This window comes from Hypanus sabinus, chromosome 6, assembly GCF_030144855.1.
Source record: "Hypanus sabinus isolate sHypSab1 chromosome 6, sHypSab1.hap1, whole genome shotgun sequence".
Taxonomy (NCBI): Eukaryota; Metazoa; Chordata; class Chondrichthyes; order Myliobatiformes; family Dasyatidae; genus Hypanus; species Hypanus sabinus.
This window is the reverse complement of record NC_082711.1, coordinates 20,166,243-20,184,979: the sequence shown is the minus strand read 5'-3', so window position 1 is coordinate 20,184,979 and position 18,737 is coordinate 20,166,243. Positions and strand designations below refer to the sequence as shown.

General features: G+C 45.5%; 1 protein-coding gene across 7 annotated transcripts in view; it reads right to left on the bottom strand.

Moving 5' to 3' along the window:
- Positions 1-425: 425 nt before the first annotated feature.
- The window catches only part of galnt11 (UDP-N-acetyl-alpha-D-galactosamine:polypeptide N-acetylgalactosaminyltransferase 11 (GalNAc-T11)), a 135,806-nt gene continuing 117,494 nt past the window's right edge, over positions 426-18,737 (bottom strand). For all 7 annotated transcript variants that reach the window (XM_059971824.1, XM_059971818.1, XM_059971820.1 and 4 more), the window contains 3 exons: positions 13,002-13,106; positions 9,754-9,891; positions 426-1,042 (listed from right to left, as the gene is read on the bottom strand). In XM_059971824.1, the coding sequence (XP_059827807.1) occupies positions 911-1,042; positions 9,754-9,891; positions 13,002-13,106 (375 nt within the window). In that variant the 3' untranslated portion in view covers positions 426-910. The remainder of the gene's footprint in view (positions 1,043-9,753; positions 9,892-13,001; positions 13,107-18,737) is intronic.

Sequence of the window (18,737 nt, the reverse complement as noted above, 5' to 3'; positions counted from 1 at the left end):
AGCATTCATGGAGAAAGCATTTGTGACGCTAAGGTTTCAATAGTAAATTAATGTTACATTCTGGATGGCAATGCAGAACTTGACCTCCTCAGATCAGCTGGGAGAGGGAAAGTAAGTCTGAATTCGGTTTAATTTGAATCAATTTGATGCAGCTCCTTCAATCCCCCTTGTCAAATTAGTAATATTGTATACTTTCAATAGCACATTTAATAACAATTAAATGAAAATGTCTCCAGCCATTTCATACAACAGTATTCCTTTGATTCTTTCAAGTTATCATTTCAAATAGGCCGGAAAGCTTTGAATAGAGGGTAGGTTGGTGATTATGATTTTAATCTGGATGTCTGTATCAGAACCATCCATACTAAACACTTTAACCTTTTAACTACCACAAGGTTTAGAATATTATTGGATTCACCATGTAATAATAGATGAAAGAGATCATTTTAATAATGTATAATATAATTACAATTTATGCATGTGTCATACATAATACATGATAAAATCTTAATTAAATGGCTCTATGGAAATGTAATTCACATTATATATTGTAAATTGTTTGTGACATTTGTTAAAAACTGATGCAACCCTGTCAATTTTAGAACAATCATATGACTGATGTTTATAAATAATAATTAAAAACTTGATACAGTATTTTAAACCATTTCAAACTTAGTCATCTCATGATGTCCATAGAATCTGCGGCAAAAATAGAAAAATATTTTGTGGTAAAACTATTATTTTAAATCAATATAATCAACAAAGTGAAACATTTGAGATGAAGATCCTGTCAGGGATTTCCTGACTTCGTGTTGCAACATGTATTTCTAGCTTTTCTTGCTCCTGAGAGATATTTCTCAACAGTGATTCAGTCGTCTTCATAAACCACTTTTGAAAGCCCACTTCTCCGTCAACTCTCCATTTGCCATTGCTGAGCAGCAGAGCCATCACAGATTGCCATGGCGATGTATCCTTTCATGCTGCCAGGGTTTACCACCTGAAGGCACTGCCCAGCTGAGACTTGGTATATGCGGTTATTTATCTGTAAATTTTAAAGCATTTTCCTGGATTAATTTCACTCCCACATGATGTCAAGATAGAGAATAATGAAACTTCCTCACTATACTCTTAGTGATATTGACTGTCCTTACCAAAGGAAGGATTGCAAGAACAGGTGCTCAAAGGGCTGCTTCTACTTGCTGTAACTAAGGGATTGTCTGAAGGTAATGGCTACTTAGACCTGAGATGTGATGAACTTCCTACACCATGACCTGCATTATTTGTTCAAGTGGGGTACTGGGCACAACAGAATATTGAAACCTCAGGTAAGTATCAATCATGATTTGATAAGGCTTGAGTGCTGCTGGACCTGTGACGCTTGCAGTCTGTGGTAGCAGATAGACTTCCCTGGCACATTGTTTGATCTGTGCAGCAGCTGCAAATTTTTTTTATAACGCTGATGACATGTTCGGCAGATGGTTCTGGAGAAATGAAATGCTCTGTATGCATGGGAATGCAAAAGGATTTCCACTGTACTCCCTTCATTTCTGTGGGGACAAGTTTACCATGTATTCCCATTTTATGTTCCCTTTGTCCTTGCGTACCACACCATGAGCCTCTTACACCTTATTCTCCACAACTTCCACCGTCTCCAAAGGGATCCTACCACCAAACATAGCTTTATCTTACCCAGCTGACCCCCACTCTCTGCAGGGATTACTCCCTCCATAATTCCCTTGTCCATTTGACCCTCCCCACTATTTTTCCCTTCTGGTATTTATCTCTGCAAATGGCAGAAGTGCCGCATTCACCTTCTCCCTCACCTCCATCCCGGGTCCCCAACAGTCCTTCCATGTGAGGCAACACTTCACCTGGGAACGTACTGGGGCCATCTATTGTATCCGGTGCTCCCAGTGCGGCCTCCTCTACATTGGTGAGACCCATCACAAATCGGGGGACAGTTTCATTGAACACATCTGCTCCATCCACCTAAAGTAGAACTTCACGGTGTAATTCCAATATCTATTTTCAATCTGACATATTGGTCCATGGCCTCCTCTTGTGCCTCGATGAAGCTACCCTCAAGGTGGAGGTGCAACACCTTATATTCTGTCTGGGTAACCTCCAACCTGATGGCATAAATATCAATTTCTCCTTACGGTAAAAAAAAAATTTCTATTCCCCACTCAGGCCACTTACCTCTTCTCACCTGCCTATCACTGCCCACCCCTGTCCTCTCCTTCCCTACCCACCTATTACCTTCCAGCTAGCCTCCATCCCCTCTTGGCACCCTTGTATTCTGGCATCTTCCCCTTCCTTTCCAGTCCTGAGAAAGGGTCTCAGCCCGAAATGTCAACTATTTGTTCTTTTCCATGGATGCTGCCCGACCTGCTGAGTTCCTCCAGCATTTTGTGTGTGTTGCTTTGTATTTCCAGCATCTGCAGACTTTCTTGTGATTACGTTTTATTTTCCATTATTAAGATCAAACTGAACGATGACCACCATAAAAGTATTTTCCAATTAACTCATCTACCACCTGCTCATTGCTTGAAATAAACCCAGAATTGCTGCATATTGGCTTACAATTCCCGATTTTGTTAGAAATTATCTGAGCACTATAGTTTCATGCAGAACCTCCAGTTAATACAGCAATTGAAAGTTCCCATTGTTACTTCTCCAGGGGCTTTAGCACTTGTCAAAATTTTGCCTCGCCTTTCCCTCAGTTGCAGATACCTACAGCATGTTAGTCCCTTAGTTTTGCTCAATAAGCCTCATATTATTTCCAATCTATCATCCCTCTCAAAGCTATGATTAAGTTACAATTGCAGCCACCCATTCGTTATTTTTTTCATGATCCTGTAGCGGTGTGCTACAAACAGCGCTAAAATTACGACACGGAGTCGGTAACTGCAGTCGAAGGAAAAACTTTATTCGAAAACTTCAGCCTCACTTTTAAGCCTCTGTCAACCGGCCCCCCATGGCGAAGAGGCTCCAAAGCTCTGTGCTCGCAAACCCCCGTAGGCTATCTAATTGTGAGTCGGTTCGCATACGCTAGGAAATGAGCCGCCACATAACCCCCCCCCAGAACCGGCGATACACCCCCCAATGTCCACAGCCTGGGCCAGAACCTGCTTGGGAGGTCGGCCTCTGCGCCGAGGCGCCGGAAACTTGGCCGGTTGCGCCAGGTCCACATGGGCCGGCTTGAGGCGGTCCACCGTGAAAACCTCCTCCTTCCCCCCAACGTCCAGCACGAACGTGGACCCGTTGTTCCGGAGCACCGTAAACGGCCCCTCGTATGGCCGCTGCAGCGGTGGCCGATGCCCGCCCCTTCGTACAAACACAAACTTACAGTTCCGTAGGTCTTTGGGTACGCAGGTCGGGTGCCGCCCATGCTGTGAAGTGGGTATGGGGGCCAGGTTACCGAGCTTCTCGCGAAGTCTGCCCAGGACTGCAGCGGGTTCTTCCTCTTGCCCCCTCGGGGCTGGTAGGAACTCCCCGGGGACGGCCAGGGGCGCGCCGTATACCAACTCGGCCGACGAGGCGTGCAGGTCGTCCTTGGGCGCTGTGCGGATGCCGAGAAGGACCCAGGGAAGCTCGTCCGCCCAGTTGGCTCCTCGCAGGCGGGCCATGAGGGCCGACTTCAGGTGACGGTGGAAACGCTCCACTAGCCCGTTCGACTGTGGGTGGTAGGCAGTGGTGTGGTGCAGCTGAGTCCCCAAAAGGCTGGCCATAGCTGACCACAGGCTGGAGGTGAACTGGGCGCCTCTGTCGGAGGTAATGTGGGCTGGTACACCAAAGCGGGATATCCAGGTGGCGATCAGGGCTCGGGCGCAAGATTCGGAGGTGGTGTCGGTGAGCGGGACCGCCTCTGGCCATCTTGTGAACCGGTCCACGATAGTCAGGAGGTAACGCGCTCCGCGCGACACTGGCAGGGGGCCCACGATATCCACATGAATGTGGTCGAAACGCCGGTGGGCGGGATGGAACTGCTGCGGTGGGGCTTTGGTGTGCCGCTGAACCTTGGCCGTCTGGCAGTGCATGCACGTCCTGGCCCATTCACTGACCTGTTTGCGGAGTCCGTGCCAAACGAACCTGCTGGAAACCATCCGGACAATTGTCCGGATGGAGGGATGCGCCAAGTTATGAATGGAGTCGAAAACACATCGCCGCCAGGCTGCGGGGACGACCGGACGGGGCTGGTTGGTGGCGACGTCACAGAGTAGGGTCCTCTCACCTGGGCCCACGGGGAAGTCCTGGAGCTGCAAACCAGAGACTGCAGTCCTGTAACTCGGAATCTCCTCATCTACCTGCTGTGCCTCTGCCAGTGCCTCAAAGTCTACCCCTTGGGAAAGGGCATGAACGGTAGGGCGAGAGAGCGCATCCGCCACGACATTGTCCTTACCCGAGACGTGCCGGACATCCGTTGTGTATTCAGAGATGTAGGACAGGTGGCGTTGCTGGCGGGATGACCAGGGGTCGGATGCTTTCGTAAACGCAAAGGTAAGCGGTTTGTGGTCCGTGAACGCGGTGAAGGGCCGACCTTCTAGGAAGTACCTGAAATGCCGGATTGCCAGGTAGAGCGCCAACAGTTCCCGGTCAAAAGCACTGTACTTGAGCTCGGGTGGCCGCAGGTGTTTGCTGAAAAACGCCAGGGGTTGCCAGCGACCTGCGATGAGCTGCTCCAGCACCCCACCGACTGCCGTGTTTGATGCGTCCACTGTGAGGGCGGTAGGGGTGTCCATTCTGGGATGTACTAGCATTGCGGCGTCAGCCAAAGCTTCCTTCGTTTGAACGAAAGCGGCGGCGGACTCCTCGTCCCAGGTAATGTCCTTGCTCGGACCCGACATCAGGGCGAACAGGGGGCGCATGATCCGGGCAGCTGAAGGGAGGAAGCGGCGGTAGAAATTGACCATACCTACGAATTCCTGAAGGCCTTTGACCGTGGTGGGTCGGGGGAAGTGGCGGACCGCATCTACCTTAGCGGGCAGAGGGGTTGCCCCGTCTTTAGTAATCCTGTGGCCCAGGAAGTCAATGGTATCAAGTCCGAACTGGCATTTGGCAGGGTTAATTGTAAGACCGTACTCACGCAGTCGGGCGCAGAGTTGACGGAGGTGGGACAGATGCTCCTGACGACTGCCGCTGGCTATGAGGATGTCATCCAAATAGATGAACGCGAAGTCCAGGTCCCGTCCCACCGCGTCCATTAACCGCTGGAACGTCTGTGCGGCATTCTTCAGGCCGAACGGCATGCGGAGGAACTCGAAGAGGCCAAACGGGGTGATGAGAGCCGTCTTGGGGACGTCGTCAGGATGCATCGGGATTTGATGGTACCCTCGGACAAGGTCGACCTTGGAGAAGATCCGGGCGCCGTGCAGGTTTGCCGCAAAGTCCTGAATGTGCGGCACAGGGTAGCGGTCCGGTGTGGTAGCCTCGTTCAGCCTGCGGTAGTCGCCGCACGGTCTCCAGCCCCCCGTCGCTTTGGGCACCATGTGCAGGGGGGAAGCCCAGGGGCTGTCGGACCGCCGGATGATCCCCAATTCCTCCATTCTCTGGAACTCCTCCTTCGCCAGTCGGAGCTTGTCCGGGGGAAGCCGCCGAGCACGGGCATGGAGGGGTGGTCCCTGTGTCGGGATGTGGTGCTGTACGCCGTGCCTGGGCATGGCTGCTGTGAACTGCGGTGCCAGAACCGATGGGAACTCCGCCAGGACCCTGGTGAAGTCGTTGTCGGACAGCGTGATGGAGCCGAGGTGAGGGGCTGGCAACTGGGCCGCGCCCAGGGAGAACGTCTGAAAGGTCTCGGCGTGTACCAGTCTCTTCCTGGGCAGGTCAACCAGCAGGCTGTGAGCTCGCAAAAAATCCGCACCCAGAAGCGGTTGGGCTACGGCGGCCAGTGTGAAGTCCCACGTGAACTGGCTGGGGCCGAACTGTAGCTGCACCTGACGGGTGCCATAGGTCCTTACTGTGCTGCCATTCACGGCCCTCAGGGGGGGACCCGGTGCCCTGCTGCGAGTGTCGTAACTTGTCGGAGGTAAAACGCTGACCTCAGCCCCAGTATCGACCAAAAAGCGGCGTCCCGACCTGCTATCCCACACATACAGGAGGCTATCCCGATGGCCAGCCGCCGTAGCCATCAGCGGCGGCTGGCCCTGGCGTTTCCCGGGAACTTGCAGGGCGGGCGGCAACGGCGGGCTTCTGCGCCCCACCGCTGGTGGTAGAAGCACCAGTGGTCATTGGGCCGGGGGTTAGTGGGCTCTGCGGCCGGGCCTGGACTGGTTTGCTGCCGGGAGCGTGGCTGGGTGATCTGTGCGATGGACACCTTTCTGGCGTTCCACAGCAAGTCCGCCCGGGCTGCCACCTTCCGGGGGTCACTGAAATCCGCGTCGGACAGCAGCAGGCGTATGTCCTCGGGCAGCTGCTCCAGGAATGCCTGCTCAAACATGAGGCCTGTGTGTCCCTCGGCCAGAGACAACATCTCGTTCATTAAAGCCGATGGAGGTCTGTCGCCCAAGCCATCCACGTGCAGTAAACGGGCAGCCCGCTCGCGCCGTGAGAGTCCGAAAGTCCTGAGGAGCAGGGCTTTGAATTCCGTGTACTTGCCGTCTGCCGGGGGCGACTGTACGAACTCCGCGACCTGGGCAGCTGTGTCCTGGTCGAGGGAGCCCACCACGTAGTAGTAGCGGGTGTCTTCTGAGGTGATCCGGCGAACGTGGAATTGGGCTTCGGCTTGCTGGAACCATAGGTCCGGGCGCTGTGTCCAGAAACCCGGCAGTTTCAACGAAACCGCATGAACAGAGGCGGCGTCGGTCATTTCTGGTCCAAAAATCGTTTGGACCGTCGGGGTCACCAATTGTAGCGGTGTGCTACAAACAGCGCTAAAATTACGACACGGAGTCGGTAACTGCAGTCGAAGGAAAAACTTTATTCGAAAACTTCAGCCTCACTTTTAAGCCTCTGTCAACCGGCCCCCCATGGCGAAGAGGCTCCAAAGCTCTGTGCTCGCAAACCCCCGTAGGCTATCTAATTGTGAGTCGGTTCGCATACGCTAGGAAATGAGCCGCATCCAGCCATTACTGGCATTTATCCCCTATTGCTCTCGAGAAGGTGGTAGTGAATTAATTAATGCAGATGGTACTGCCACAAATCTGTTGAGTCAGAAGTTCCATGTTTTAGACTCAACACCAAAGGCAAGTTATTTCCAAGACAGGATGGTGTGAGTTTTGGTGGATAACCTGCACATGGGGATTCTATTTTTCATGACGGCATTGTCCATTTGATGAGAGCAGACACAACTCTGAGAGGCATTTTGGAGTCATCTACATAAGAAATTGAAGTTCTTTTTGTAGATGGCACATATTGCAGGCCCAGTGTGCCAGTGGTGTACAGAATTGAAAGTTTAGGAAGTTGGATGAGCTACCAAGTAGGCTACTTTGTCTTATATTGTGCTATAAGAGTGTTGAAGCCGCATTTCTTAGCTAGGAGAATTTTCTACGGTGCCACAGCTTTTGAATCTGGTCTATTTGAGTCATTGATGAAACCACACTCAGGTTGGAGTAACAACACCTTATATACTGGCTGGGTAGCCTCCAACCTGATGGCATGAACACTGACTTCTCTAACTTCCACTGAATATGTCCCTCCTCCCCTTCTTACCCCATCCCTGATAAATTTAGTTTTTCTCCCCCCTCCTCTTTTTTCCTCTCTCTCTCTGCCCATCACTCTGCCTGTTCTCCATCTCCCTCTGGTGCTCCCCTCCCCCTTTCTTTCTCCCTAGGTCTCCCGTCCCATGATTCTTTCCCTTCTCCAGCTCTGTATCCCTTTTGCCAATCACCTTTCTGGCTCTCAGCTTCACCCCACCCACTCTGGTCTTCTATCATTTCGCATTTTCCCCTGCCCCTCCTACTTTCAAATCTCTTACTATCTTTCAGTTAGTCCTGACGAAGGGTCTAGGCCCGAAATGTCGACAGTGCTTCTCCCTATAGATGCTGCCTGGCCTCCTGTGTTCCACCAGCATTTTGTATGTTGTTTGAATTTCCAGCATCTGCAGATTTCCTTGTAGTTGAGTCTCTGATCATTTGGCGAGACTCTGTATATTGAAGATGGTAGTTCCTGCTGCGTCGGCTGTTTAGTTTTCTGAGGACTTGTGAATAGATTTTAACCAAGTTGCACTTATTCCAACTTTAGAAGGAAAGTCATCGATGAAGTAAGTGAAAATGGTTGAGCCTAGGTCACTACCCTAAGGAATTCCTGCAGGCTGTCCTGGTGGTGAGGTGATTGAATGTCAAGAAATATTTCCCATTGATTTCAATTTTACCAGCATGTCTTAATGTTTTGACATCAAGAACAATCTCCTATTAAATTGAGTATTTTATTCCATTATAAAATTCCATATAGAAACTGAGGGCTTGAGCCAAGTGATCTTGGGTAGACGAACACTATGAGCAAGTAACTGATGAGTAAGTGCTGTTTAATAGCATTATTGACAGGACTTTCCGTAATTTTGCCGGCTGACGGATTTTTAGGAGGGGGTCTCATTGGTCATTTCTGCCTCCTGTATTATCACAATGTCAACATTCCCGATTCCTGGGATTAAGTCTCACTGACTGACTGTGGGAAGTGAAATGTACCAGTGCAAAAGTAAAAACACTCAAAATGTACTTCTAACATATCCATATAAAATCCCTTTAGACGCATTTTGCTATGGAGCTATTTATTTATTTAGAGATACAGCACAGTTCTGGCCAGCAACCCAGCTATTTAACCCTAACCTAATCACCGGCATTTTGTGTATGTTGTTCACTGGACAATTTACAATGTCCAATTTACCTATTAACCACTGTGTCTTCCTATGGAAGGACTTCCATTGAAAGTGGCATCACAGGTAGATAGAGTCGTAAAGAAAGCCTTTATTAATCAAAGCAGTGAGTACAGGAGATGGGATGCTACTTGTTGTATGAAATGTTGGTGAGGCCTAATTTGGAGTAGTGTCTGCAGTTTTGGTCACCTACCTACTGGAAAGATATAAACAATGTTGAAAGAGTTCAGAGAAAATTTACAAGAATGTTGCCAGGTCTGGAGGACCTGAATTATAAGAATAGGTTAGCACTGTACTGTTTTAGAATGTAGAAGACTGAGAAGAGATTTGATCAAGGTATACAAAACTATGTGTGTTAAACATGGGGTAAATGCAAGTAGGCTTTATCCACTGAGGCTGGGTGGGACTATAACCAGAGGTCATGGGTTAAGGGTGAAAGGTGAGAAGTTTAACGAGAACTTGAGGGGAAACTTATTCACTCAGAGGGTCACAAAAGTGTGGAATGAGCTGCCAGCACAGGTGGTGCTTGTGAGCTTCATTTCAGCATTTAAGAGAAGTTTGGATAGGTACATGGATAGTAGGGATATGGAAGGCTCTGGTTCCAGTACAGGTCGATAGAAGTAGGCAGTTTAAATAGTTTTGGCCTGGACTATATTGGCTGAAGGGCCTGTTTCTGTGCTGTACTTCCCAAGATCTCTAAACTAGAGAACATGGAGGAAACATGCAGTCATGGGGAGAACATAAAAATTCCTTACACACAACTCCGGAATTGAACTCCGAACTCTGAAGCCCCAAGCTGTAATGGCATTGTGCTAACCGCTATATTACTATGCACCCAGTAAGAATTACATAATGATTTGTTGCAAGTTTACTTAAACATTAGGCATTACAATTAATCAAAGATGCTCTAGCACCTCAAAGTTAAAAAAAAAACTGCTTACCCCCAAAATCCACTGTTGGGATCCCCCAGATCCATGACATTTCATAAGACGTGGAGAATCTGATTGGTGAGTCTCTGCCATGTCCAAGCAGAGAAGGTTGGCAAGAATTAGTTCGTGTTCTTCATTATAAACCCAAACCTGCAAATACCACCACTGATGAGAATAGTAAATACAAATCAAATACACAAACAGAAACTTATCTTCTATCGTTCTGTGCTTGAACTCAGCTTCTGAAAATCTTCTGACTTAAAGGGATCATCAGAATCAGGTTTAATATCACTGGCATATGTTGGGAAATTTGTTAATTTACTGGCAGCTGTACAATGATAAATATAGGAAAAAATAAAGGATTTACAGTAAGTATATACATGTGTGTATTAGTTTAATTAAATAGTGCAAAAACAAATAATTTAAAAATGAACTTGCTTTCTTGGGTTCAATGTTCATTTCAAAATTGGATGGTGGTTGGGAGGAAGAGGGGAAATAAAAGAGAGATGAGAGTGGATATAGGACCATTAGAAAATGAGGCTGGGGAAATAATAATAGGGGAGAAGGAGATGGCCAATGAACTAAATGAGTATTTTGCATCTGTCTTCACTGTGGAAGACACTAGCGGTGTGCCAGATGTTGAAGGGTGTGAGGGAAGAGAAGTGAGAGCAGTTACTATTACAAGGGAGAAGGTGCTCAAAAAGCTGAAAGACCTCACAAAGTACATAGCCAGCCAGACCAGATGAACTGCACCCTAAGGTTTGGAAAGAGGTAGCAGTAGAGATTGTGGCAGCATTAGAAATGATCTTTCAAAAATCATTGGACTCTGGCATGGTGCCAGAGGACTGGAAAATTGCAAATATTATTCCACTCTTTTAAGAAAGGAGGAAGGCAGCAGAAAGGAAATTATAGGCCAGTTAGCCTGACCTCAGTGGTTGGGAAGATGTTAGAGTCAACTGTCAAGGATGAGGTAATGAAGTATTTGGTGACACAGGACTAGACAGGACAAATCATGCTGGTTTGCTTAAAGGAAAATCCTGCCTGACGAACTTGTTAGAATTCTTTGATGAGGTTACAAGTAGGATAGTTGAAGGGGATGCAATGGATGTCGTATATTTGGACTTTCAGAAGGCCTTTGACAAGGTGCCACACATGAGGCTGCTTACCAAGTTAAGAGCCTGTGGTATTACAGGAAAGCAACTAAGATGATTAGAGCATTGGCTGATTGGAAGGAGGCAGTGGGAGGGAATAAAAGGATCCTTGACTGGTTGGCTGCCAGTGACTAGAGGTGTTCCACAGGGGTTGGTGTGGGACCACTTCTTTTTATGCTGTATATAAATGATTTAGATGATGGAATAGATGGCTTTGTTGCCAAGTTTGCAGATGATATGAAGATTAGTGGAGGGGCAGGTGGTGTTGAGGAAACAGGAAGGCTGCAGAAAGACTTAGACAGATTAGGAGAATGGAGAAGTAAGTGGCAAATGAAATATAATGTTGGAAAACGCATGGTCATGCATTTTGGTAGTAGAAATAAATGTGCAGACTATTTTCTAAACAGGGAGAAAATCCAAAAATCTGCTATGCAAAAGGACTAGGGAATCCTTGTGAAGAACACACTGAAGGTTAACTTGCAGGTTGAGTCGGTGGTGAGGAATGCAAATGCAACGTTAGCATTCATTTCAAGAGGTCTAGAATATAAGAGCAAGGATGTGATGCTGAGGTTTTTTGAGGCACTGGTGAGGCCTCACCTCGAATATTTTGAACAGTTTTGGGCTCCTCATCTTAGAAGAGATTTGTTGGCATTGGAAAGGGTCCAGAGAAGGTTCACAAGGATGATTCCAGGAATGAAACGGTTATTATACAAGGAACATTCGATGTCTCTAGGTCTGTGCTCACTGGAATTTAGAAGGATGTGGAGGGGATCTCATTGAAACCTTTTGAATGTTGAAAGGACTAGACAGAGTAAATGTGGAAAGGATGTTTCCCATGGTGGGAGGGTCTAGGACAAGAGGGCACAGCATCAGGATAGAGAGGCATACAAAGTGTATCCATCCAAACAGAGATGCAGAGAAATTTCTTTAGTGAATTTGTGGAATGTGCTGCCAGATGCAATCATGGAGACCAGGTCATTGGGTATATTTAAGCAACACACACAAAATGCTGGTGGAACGCAGCAGGCCAGGTAGCATCTACAGGAAAAAGTACAGTCGATGTTTCAGGCCAGGACCATTCGTCAGGACTAACTGAAAGAACAGATAGTAAGAGATTTGGAAGTGGAAGGGGAAGGGGAGATCTGAAATGACAGAAGACAGGAGAGGGTGGGGTGAAGCTAAGAGCTAGAAGGGTGATTGGCAAAAGGGATACAGAGCTGGAGAAGGGAGAGGATCATGGGCTGGGAGGCCTTTATGAGAAAGAAAGGGGGAGGGGAGCATCAGAGGAAGGTGGAGAGCAGGCAAGGAGTGATTGTGAGAGGGACAGAGAGAAAAAAGGGGAAATTAATGAATAAATAAATAAGGAATGGGTAAGAAGGGGAGGAGGGGCATTAACGGAAGTTAGAGAAATCAATGTTCAAGCCATCAGGTTGGAGGCTACCCAGTCGCAATATAAGGTGCTGTTCCTCCAACCTGAGTGTGGCTTCATCTTGGCAGTAGAGGAGGCCATGGATAGACATATCGGAATGGGAATGGGACATGGAATTAAAATGTGTGGCCACTGGGAGATCCTGCTTTCTCTGGCGGACAGAGCATAGGTGTTCAGCGAAACAGTCTCCCAGTCTGCGTAAGGCATGTAGAAGGCTACACTGGGAGCACCAGATGCAGTATGTCACACCAGCCGACTCACAGGTGAAGTGTCGCCTCACCTGGAAGGACTGTCTGGGACCCTGAATGCTGGTGAGGGAGGAAGTGTAAGGGCAGGTGTAGCACTTGTTCCGCTTACAAGGATAAGTACCAGGAGGGAGATCGGCGGGGGCAATCAAATGGACAAGGCTGTCACGTAGGGAGTGATCCCTGTGGAAAGCAGAAAGGGCAGATAGAAAAATGGAGGGCTCTGTGGGAGGGAAGGGTTACACTGATCTTAGAATAAGTTAAAAGTTCAGCACAACACTGTGGGCCAAAAAGCCTGTACTGTTCTATGTGCTAAGGGTTTATTTATCAAAACAAAATCACAAATTAAATTCAGCATTTTCATCTCCCCAACTTCGTACAGAAAGTCTAAGTGAGCTGGTTATAACCCAAACCCAGTAGGAACAACCTACTCACCTGATCTGGGTCTGATAAGTTGCATTCTTTGACTACCACTATTCCTCCTTTTTGGCTAGGATGGTTCTGAGCACTGATACATTTGGCTGTCTGTAGATGTCTTATCTGTGAAGACAGGCACCAAGTTTGGTCACATCACATCAAAATGGGATTCATCTATCCAATGGTTCCCAGACGTGGCACATAAAATGCTTGCATTCTAATTACTCACACAGATGAGGCTCAGGTTATTGATACATAAGAAAAAGTGGCCCACAAAGTGTATCCAGTTCTACAGGAGGGATTCATTATAATAGCAAATAGATTGAGAGCTTTGACTGATATTATCAACCCTCCCTTGACTGCAATAATACATTCTAATTACTTTTTACATCTAGATATTTCTCCCGAGTTAATTTACGGATTTACAGTGACAGTGGTTCTGATCTGGTCCAATGAGTATCTTACTTCCTTAAATCTGACCTGTCAGACGCATATGATAACATGGGGAAGAGGTTACTAGGCTGGCATCTGGCAGTCCAGACCATCCACAAATTACACCACAGCAGCTGGGGAATTTAAATTCAAGTAATTAAATAATATTGTAATTAAAAGCTGGTATTACTCATGGCAATCATGAAACTATAGGATTGTTATACGTGGTCCATTCATAACTATTCAAAAGGAAATGTGTCTTACCAAATTCTGACCTCCAAGCCTTAAGAATCACCAATGTGATCGACTCTGACTTTTAAGTGCCTCCTCAGTTTGAGGGTAAACACTGGTGGACAATGAATTCTGATGTTCTCAGCAAGATCAGTATCCCCAGAATAAATTCAACAAAAATTCCTTTTGGATTTGAAGAATCCCTTTCTCCTTCCCCTAGCAAATCAAATCAAATCACTGTCATACTCATTGAATTTAAGAAGCCTCCCAACAGCCACCCACACGTGAGGTTGCTCAGTTCATACTCTCCACCTTCAGATTCTAACTCCATACCTCCTGAGCTTCTGTCATTGTCTCCTGAGAAATGTCCTGTTATAAGGCTTGGAGGTCTGTTAACGAGTTTCCTTTTATCTATCATAGATGTCAGTTTCCTAACTCAATTGCTATCTGTGATCATCTCTTCAGATACATGTACTAATTACTGTGACATATGCATGCCAAAACTAGTTCCTCAGGGTCTCCAATCTCACTTCTCTCTGCTTGGATGTTCCTCATGACTTGTACCACTTTTAAGCAATTTGTGATTTAGATATATATTTATCTCACAGTAGAAATAAATAACTTAATATTTAACTCAAAGTCATACTCTTTGGCTCTTTCAGCCAAACAAGATGCCTACCTTGGCTAGTCCTATTTGCCTGTGTTTGGCACCCACCCCTTAAACTTTTCCTTTCAATATATGTACTCTTCTAGAAGTCTTTTAAACACTGTAATTGTACCCACTCTTACCATTTCTTCTGGCAACTTGTTTCATCCCACGACTCTGTGTGGAGAAACTTTTCTCTCAGATTCCCTTTAAACCTATGCCCTCTAGATTTTAGACTCCCCTGTTCCTGAAAAATGAGTGTATCAATTTACTCTGTCCATCAAGTGCCTCCTCCATTCCAGGGTAAACAGCCTCACGCTACGCAATCTTTCCTTACAACTCAAATACTCCAGTCATTGTCATGTATCTGCATCTTTCTAGCTCATTGACATCTCTCCCACAGCTAAGCAATTTATCAGCCTCACAGAGGTTGATATGGCAACTTCTACTCTATATGCACATGCAATGTGAAATGACCCTGTGGATGCTGGCACTGACCCATCCATAAATGATTAGTGTAAAAAGGGCACCATGATCAATATTGACAAGCACCAAAAGAGCTCATTTGTGTTGCATGACCCAGCACTCATTTCTATATATTCAGTTTCTTTAGCTGAGTCAAAACCTCAATTTTTCTTCTCACTTAAGTCTAAGTCACAATGAAAATGCAAACACTTAAGGGAATTTCTCCCCCCCACAAAATGTTCAAGGAACTTTTGCCTCATCAGCTGCTGTTACCAGTGTAAAATATTAGCACTAGCTGCAGTGGAAGTGATTGGTGATTCTCCCATCAATCACAACTAGAGATCATTCTGATGTAGGTGACTGGAATTGATTTTAACCCTACAATTTATGTTACCATCATTGCAACTTAGGGAGCAATCACCCTGCTATTTTTGGAAAATCTCACAATAGTTATGACTACAAGTTCTTGTTCCATTCTATAGATGATTTTCCTGTAGTGCACAGTAGATTGTTCACTGAACCCTCTATATTTCCAATTCACTGGTTAATACAGTCCTGTCACTGCACATTAGATCAATACAGGTTTTGGTTTTAGAGTTTTGGCCAAAAGCAAATTAGTTGAAAGAGCCATGAGTTTCTTTATAACGTATTTTATTTCAAACACAAGACTGTCGCAATCTGTTGAAAATGAAAAGCAATATCAAAGAATGAAAAAAGGAAGCCAGCCATTTTACAATGATATTTTTTATAACTGAGAAAGGGAAATTGATGAGCAGCAGTAGAATATTGAGGTAGAATATTTAAAATACTTCCCAAGAGCGATTAATTGGTCTCACAGGTACAGGACAGGTTAGCGGTGAAGCAATATAACCACAATCCAGAGACTGGCAAGTACTGCCACTGGAACTCAGGAACTTGATTTAAAACTCTCCAGATTTTTTTAATATATAGATTTTACACTTATTAATATAAACAGTTTCATCCAATTACAATTACAAACTGAAGCAGTTTCACAGAAATGTATCAACATGCTTCATACTTGATACTAGGTATGGTCAACTTGCAAGATTGACTTCAATGTGATAGGTATCCAGTACATGTTAATACAAAACAGTTTAAACTTCCTGTTTCCACCTTGAATACTCTTGCTTTTTACATTGCAGAGTTTTGGTTCAGATGCACAGGCATAAACATAGGTTTGTCCAGCAGCCGGGATAAACTTGGGAACAATGCCCACCACATTCAAAAAGGCTGAAACATTTACATAGGGCCAAATACTGGACAGGAATAAGGAGAAATGAAAGATTACTCGGGGAACAAATAATTTAATTATGCAAAGGTTACTCACTTCTCTGCAAAGCACTGTAGCCATTTTATTTCTCAAGGGTTCTGAATTAATTCCAATCTTATTACAGCAAATTAATTGCCCTTCAGTTAAACTGATTCACAGAAATTGACAGGAAAAAAATGACTGTCAAACACTACTGAATGTTGGTGAACTAACTGTCATTGTCCTATGAAGTTATCACATTTTGGAGAATTGAGCAATAGTTTAACAATGCAGAATTTAGAATACTTTAAGAATGCATTATTTCTGTGAAATTACTGGATGTAAGTTCTATTATTGCATCCATTACTGGACTAAATAATTCTACACTTTTAAACATTTCACATGTCACACTGACAATTGCCACAGTGGAATGTGTTATAGGTGACAGAATTTTGAGAAGTATTTCTCCAAGGACAGAGTGAAGGAAACCAGAGTAGGTATAGCCAATATTATCACAGCTGTTATATTCAGCCAGGAACTAACATTTCAGAGACAATTTTCTTTGTTTTTCAAGATTTCTTTTTCACTACTTAAGCAACACATGTTTTTAAGAAGCTTGTCATTTCGTACCACAAGAATCGCAACCAATAATCAGAGGCAGGAACCGAATTGAAGTTATTGCACTTCAGGTTGCTGGCTTCTGGGGCTTCCAGGCTGAGTTGGTGGATAATGATAATGAGGTTAGCCAATTGTTCCCTTCAGCATTAAGGAGATGAATAATATCAGGTGTAACTGAGCAAATGGCTTTATCATTTTTTTTACAGGAATCCAGCTGGCAGGACAGGTTTGTAAATTATAAACATGAGATTTTACAGAAAATTCAGAGCAACACATACAAACTGCTGGAGGAACTCAGCAGGTCAGGCAGCATCTATAGAGAGGAATAAACTGTCAATGTCAGGACTGGAAAGGAACAAGGTTGGGGGGGGGGGGGGGAGAGAGGATTACAAGGTGGTAGGTGATGGTGAAACCAGGTGAGTGGATGGAGGTGGGGGGGATGAAATGACAAGCTTGGAGATAATTTTTGGAAACAAAGGGCTGAAGAAGGGATCGAAAAGGAGGGGAGAATGGACCATGGGAGAAAGGGAAGAGGAGAGACAGCAGAAGGAGGTGATGGGCAGGTGAGGAAAAGAGAAGGGGCAGTGGAAACCCAGAATGGAGAAGGGGGAAGGGAGAGAAAGTTACCAGAAGTTAGAGAACTCTATGTTCATGTCATCAGGTTTGTCGCTCCCCAGATGGAATAGGAGTTGTTGCTTCTCCAACCTGAAAGTGCCCTCATCATTGTAGTACAGGAGTTCCATGGACTGACATATCAGAGTGGGAAGTGGGTAGCCACCAGAAAATCCCACCTTCCTTTGTTTGACAGAAGGACAGGTTGATTTGAGTTGCTCTGTTATTTCCGCAACTGTTTAATATGTTGGTTCCATTTCACTGACTAGCCTCTGGAATATGATCCATGAACAACAGACCTTCCTAGTCTACACCCACTTCATCAGAGCAGCAGAAATAGTTAAAAAGCAGTTTCTTTCCACCTATAGATCATGGAAATAAAATCAGTTAGGTCCAGGCACTTCTCGGGAAACTGACCTCAGTGACTGAAATACAGTGCAATCAAAATCCAAGGATCATCTAGAGCCCCATGATAAGTTGGACACTGGAAATTTTCAAATAATGATTCCAATGCCTAGTACTTCCCAGCAAATTCAATACATTCTATGTTTCAAGTCTTGTACTCTGGCTGGGTCTGCAATGGACTCTACCTACGGATTCACATAATAAGACCATAAGACACAGGAGGAGGATTAGGCCCTTGATTCTATACCACCATTCCAGAGAGTGGTGAGTGCGTGGAATGGGCTGCCGGCAATGGTGGTGGAGGCGGATATGCTAGGGTACATGGATACTTTTGGATAGGTACATGGAGCTTAGAAAAATAGAGGGCTATGCGTAACCCTAGTAATTTCTAGGGTAGGGACATGTTGGGCACAACCTTGTGGGCCAAAGAGCCTGTATTGTGCTGTAGGGTTTCTATGTTTAATGCTTTTCAAAAGCTCCAGCACACACTCTTTCTTAATGTCTATATACTCAAGTGTTTCAGTCTGTTGTAAATCATCCCCACAATTGCCAGGGTCCTTTTCACTGGTGAATACCGAAGCAAAGTATTCGTTAAATACCTCCGCTACCTCCTCTGACTCTATGCACACCTTTCGACTATCGCACCTGATTGGTCCTATTCTCACGTGACTCATCCTCTTGCTCTTCATGCACTTGTAGAATGCCTTGGGGTTTTTCTTAATTTTGCTCGCCAAGTTCTCATGGCCACTTCTCACTCTCCTAATTTCATTATTAAGCTCCCTGCCAATTTTCTAGAAATCCATCAGTACCTAGTTTCTTAAACTTTCGTAAGCATTTCTTTTCTTAACTAGATTTTCCACATCCTTAGTACAGCATAGTTCTTTTACCCTACTATCCTTTCTGTCTCAATGGAACATATCTCTGCAGAACACCATGCAAATGTTCCCTGAACTTCTGCCACATTTCTGCCGTGCATTTCCCCGAGAACATCTGCTTCCAAGCTCCTGCCTAACAGCACCATATTTCCCCCTACCCCAATTAAATGTTTTCCCAAACTGTCTGCTCTTATCCTTCT